The following is a 2,500-nucleotide window of genomic DNA, read 5'->3' as shown; positions in this document are numbered from 1 at the left end:
CGCTGTCAATGGCAACAAGACTTTTCACTGCTAAAGCGACTTTTCAACAAGACTCTAATCAGCTGCTGTGATAGACAACACCTGTTGTCCTGGCTACCAAGCTGTTAGCGGTGTTCCACAACGGCACTGTTTTGTTTTGCGCAGCAACAATCTTTTGACATTAAAACTATAGTAGACTTCACATTAAATAGGCCTAAAGAAATGTCCCCGCCATGTGTGAATCATGTAAGTATATCCATATAATAAGCGGGTTAACTTTCGGCGAGTCGGTCGCTTTGTGGAATAGCAGCACTTCAGAGAGAACAAGACCCCTCCGCTCCGCGTCGGGGTCTAAAGATTCTCTCTGTCGTGCTGCTATTCCACGGTAGCGACCTTCTCGCCGAACGTTAACCCTTACATATTATTCATGCACAATTTGAGTGCTCATATGCATGTGTGTGTTATAGTGCAGGAGTGTGGGCAAATCTGGACTCAAGGTGTTGAATTTATAAATGCACGACCTATCCGTGCACAATGCTTATGCTTCCATCCCTTTGCGTTCTGTTTGTTGTGGAGTGCAGAGGTGAGTTTCTCGACAACATCATTGCTAACTAAATTAGCAACTTACTTGGTTGCAATGCAATTTCCCATTGGAAACCTAGTGAAGTTGCTAACTGGTGGCTTTCGAGAAACTAGGTCCAGAGCTGGACAGAGTCAAGAAGACTGAAGGTGTTGAATTCCTAAATGCATCGTCTAGGACAGGGATGGGCAACTGGAGGCCCGGGGGCCACAAGCGGCCCGCCTCCTCACTCAATGCGGCCCGTAGATAAAACAGTAGGCCCAATTAAAAAAATAATGACCATATATTTTTTAAAAGACTACTGGATATATCTGTTGTAATTGTACTTTTTGCCAATGAAGTATTGAGTATAGAGTATTCTATTCCTTCCAAACAATATGGGAAGTCAGTGAGCAACCAACAGCACCTCAATTGGAGTCAGATCTGTGGTCATGTGGCCCTCCGATGGTGGCGATGAAAAAACGTGGCCCTCCTCATCATAAAAGTTGCCCATCCATCGTCTAGGACCATGCACCAATGCCTATACACTCCCATGCTGTGCGGTGCACTGCGTTTTAAGCAGAGCAAAAGGGTCTGACGTTACTCACAGTGTTAACAATACCATGAGACACACTGTCTGTACACAGTGCTGCCATGTTATGCATGCTGGGTTGAGTAGCATAGAGCAGCATCTGGCAGAGCACTGTGTGTGTGCCAATGTTGGAGACTCACAGTGTTAAAAATGTAACACACTGTGAGAATATACAACTCCTGTGCTGTGCACATGTGCTTGCATCTTTGAGTGCCATGAAAAACACTTCATAAAATCACAAAAATTCTCAGAATGCAGAATGTTGAACTGTGCCTTATGCAGACCAGGGGCCAGTAGTACAAAGCCGGTTCAGGATAAGTTAAGGTTAAGTTAAGAGGTAAATCATCTAATACAAGAGCTTTTCTTAAGAAAATGAGGACTCCGGACCACGGCTGAAGTGCCCTTGAGCAAGGCACCTAACCCCCACACTGCTCGCCGGGCGCCGCTCAGCAGGCAGCCCACTGCTACGGACTAGTGTGTGTACTTCAATGTGATTCACTAGTCTAAATGGGATAAAGTGCAGAGAAAGAATTTCCCCTAGGGGACCAAAAATTGGCTCCAATCTCCAATTGGCTCCAATTGGCTTTCGTTGTCGTTGTTGCAGTTTTACCTCTTAAATTAACCTTAACTCGTCCTGAATCAGCTTTGTAGTACAGGTCCCAGGTCAGTGTGTGTGTAGCTGTAGCTGTGGACTCACGGCGTCGGCTTGGCGTTGCTCCAGCGTGTCCAGCTGCTGCTGGATGTGTCTGAGCCGCTCCTCCTGCCCCTTCCTCTCCCTCAGGGCCTGGAGCACCCTCTCCCCCGGAGCACTCTCATCCAGCACCACCGGACCCAGACCCAGACCCAAACCCGAACCAGGCCCCGACGCCGCTCCCATCGACGCCACACTGAACACCTAATATGGAAGACAGTACAGAGGAGAAGTAGAGAGGTGATGATTGCAGTGAGAAAGCAGTTCACACATACAGATAGATATACAGTATATCCACAGATATAGAGATACTTGTTTATATATACACAGATGTACAGATACGTGATGATGCTTGCAGACACCTGCACGCATGCATGCATTTACTTTATCTGCAAAAAACAAGCATGTGGAAGTAAACAAACGTGAATATACTGTACACACAATTACTGTATGTAAAGAAACCCACGAAAACACAAACACAAACACACGCACGCATGCACGCATGCACACGCACGCACGCACGCACACGCACACACACACACGCACGCACGCACGCACACGCACACGCACACACACACACACACCTTTTTGCACATAAAAGTACTTACAAGCGAAACATGCAGAGAGACAGAGGCGAAAATGTGCCAACTACTGTGATATGTTGAAAACCCTGACATCA

At 46.8% G+C, this 2,500-nt stretch overlaps 1 protein-coding gene across 1 annotated transcript in view; it reads right to left on the bottom strand.

Moving 5' to 3' along the window:
* Positions 1–2,500, bottom strand: part of fsip1 (fibrous sheath interacting protein 1) — an 85,584-nt gene that overhangs the window by 35,189 nt on the left and 47,895 nt on the right. Inside the window, exon 11 of the mRNA XM_063184069.1 lies at positions 1,828–2,025. Coding sequence (XP_063040139.1) covers positions 1,828–2,025 — 198 coding nt within the window. The remainder of the gene's footprint in view (positions 1–1,827; positions 2,026–2,500) is intronic.

The sequence above is a fragment of the Engraulis encrasicolus genome, chromosome 19 (genome assembly GCF_034702125.1).
Source record: "Engraulis encrasicolus isolate BLACKSEA-1 chromosome 19, IST_EnEncr_1.0, whole genome shotgun sequence".
NCBI lineage: Eukaryota > Metazoa > Chordata > Actinopteri > Clupeiformes > Engraulidae > Engraulis > Engraulis encrasicolus.
This window is presented reverse-complemented; position numbering and strand designations above follow the sequence as displayed.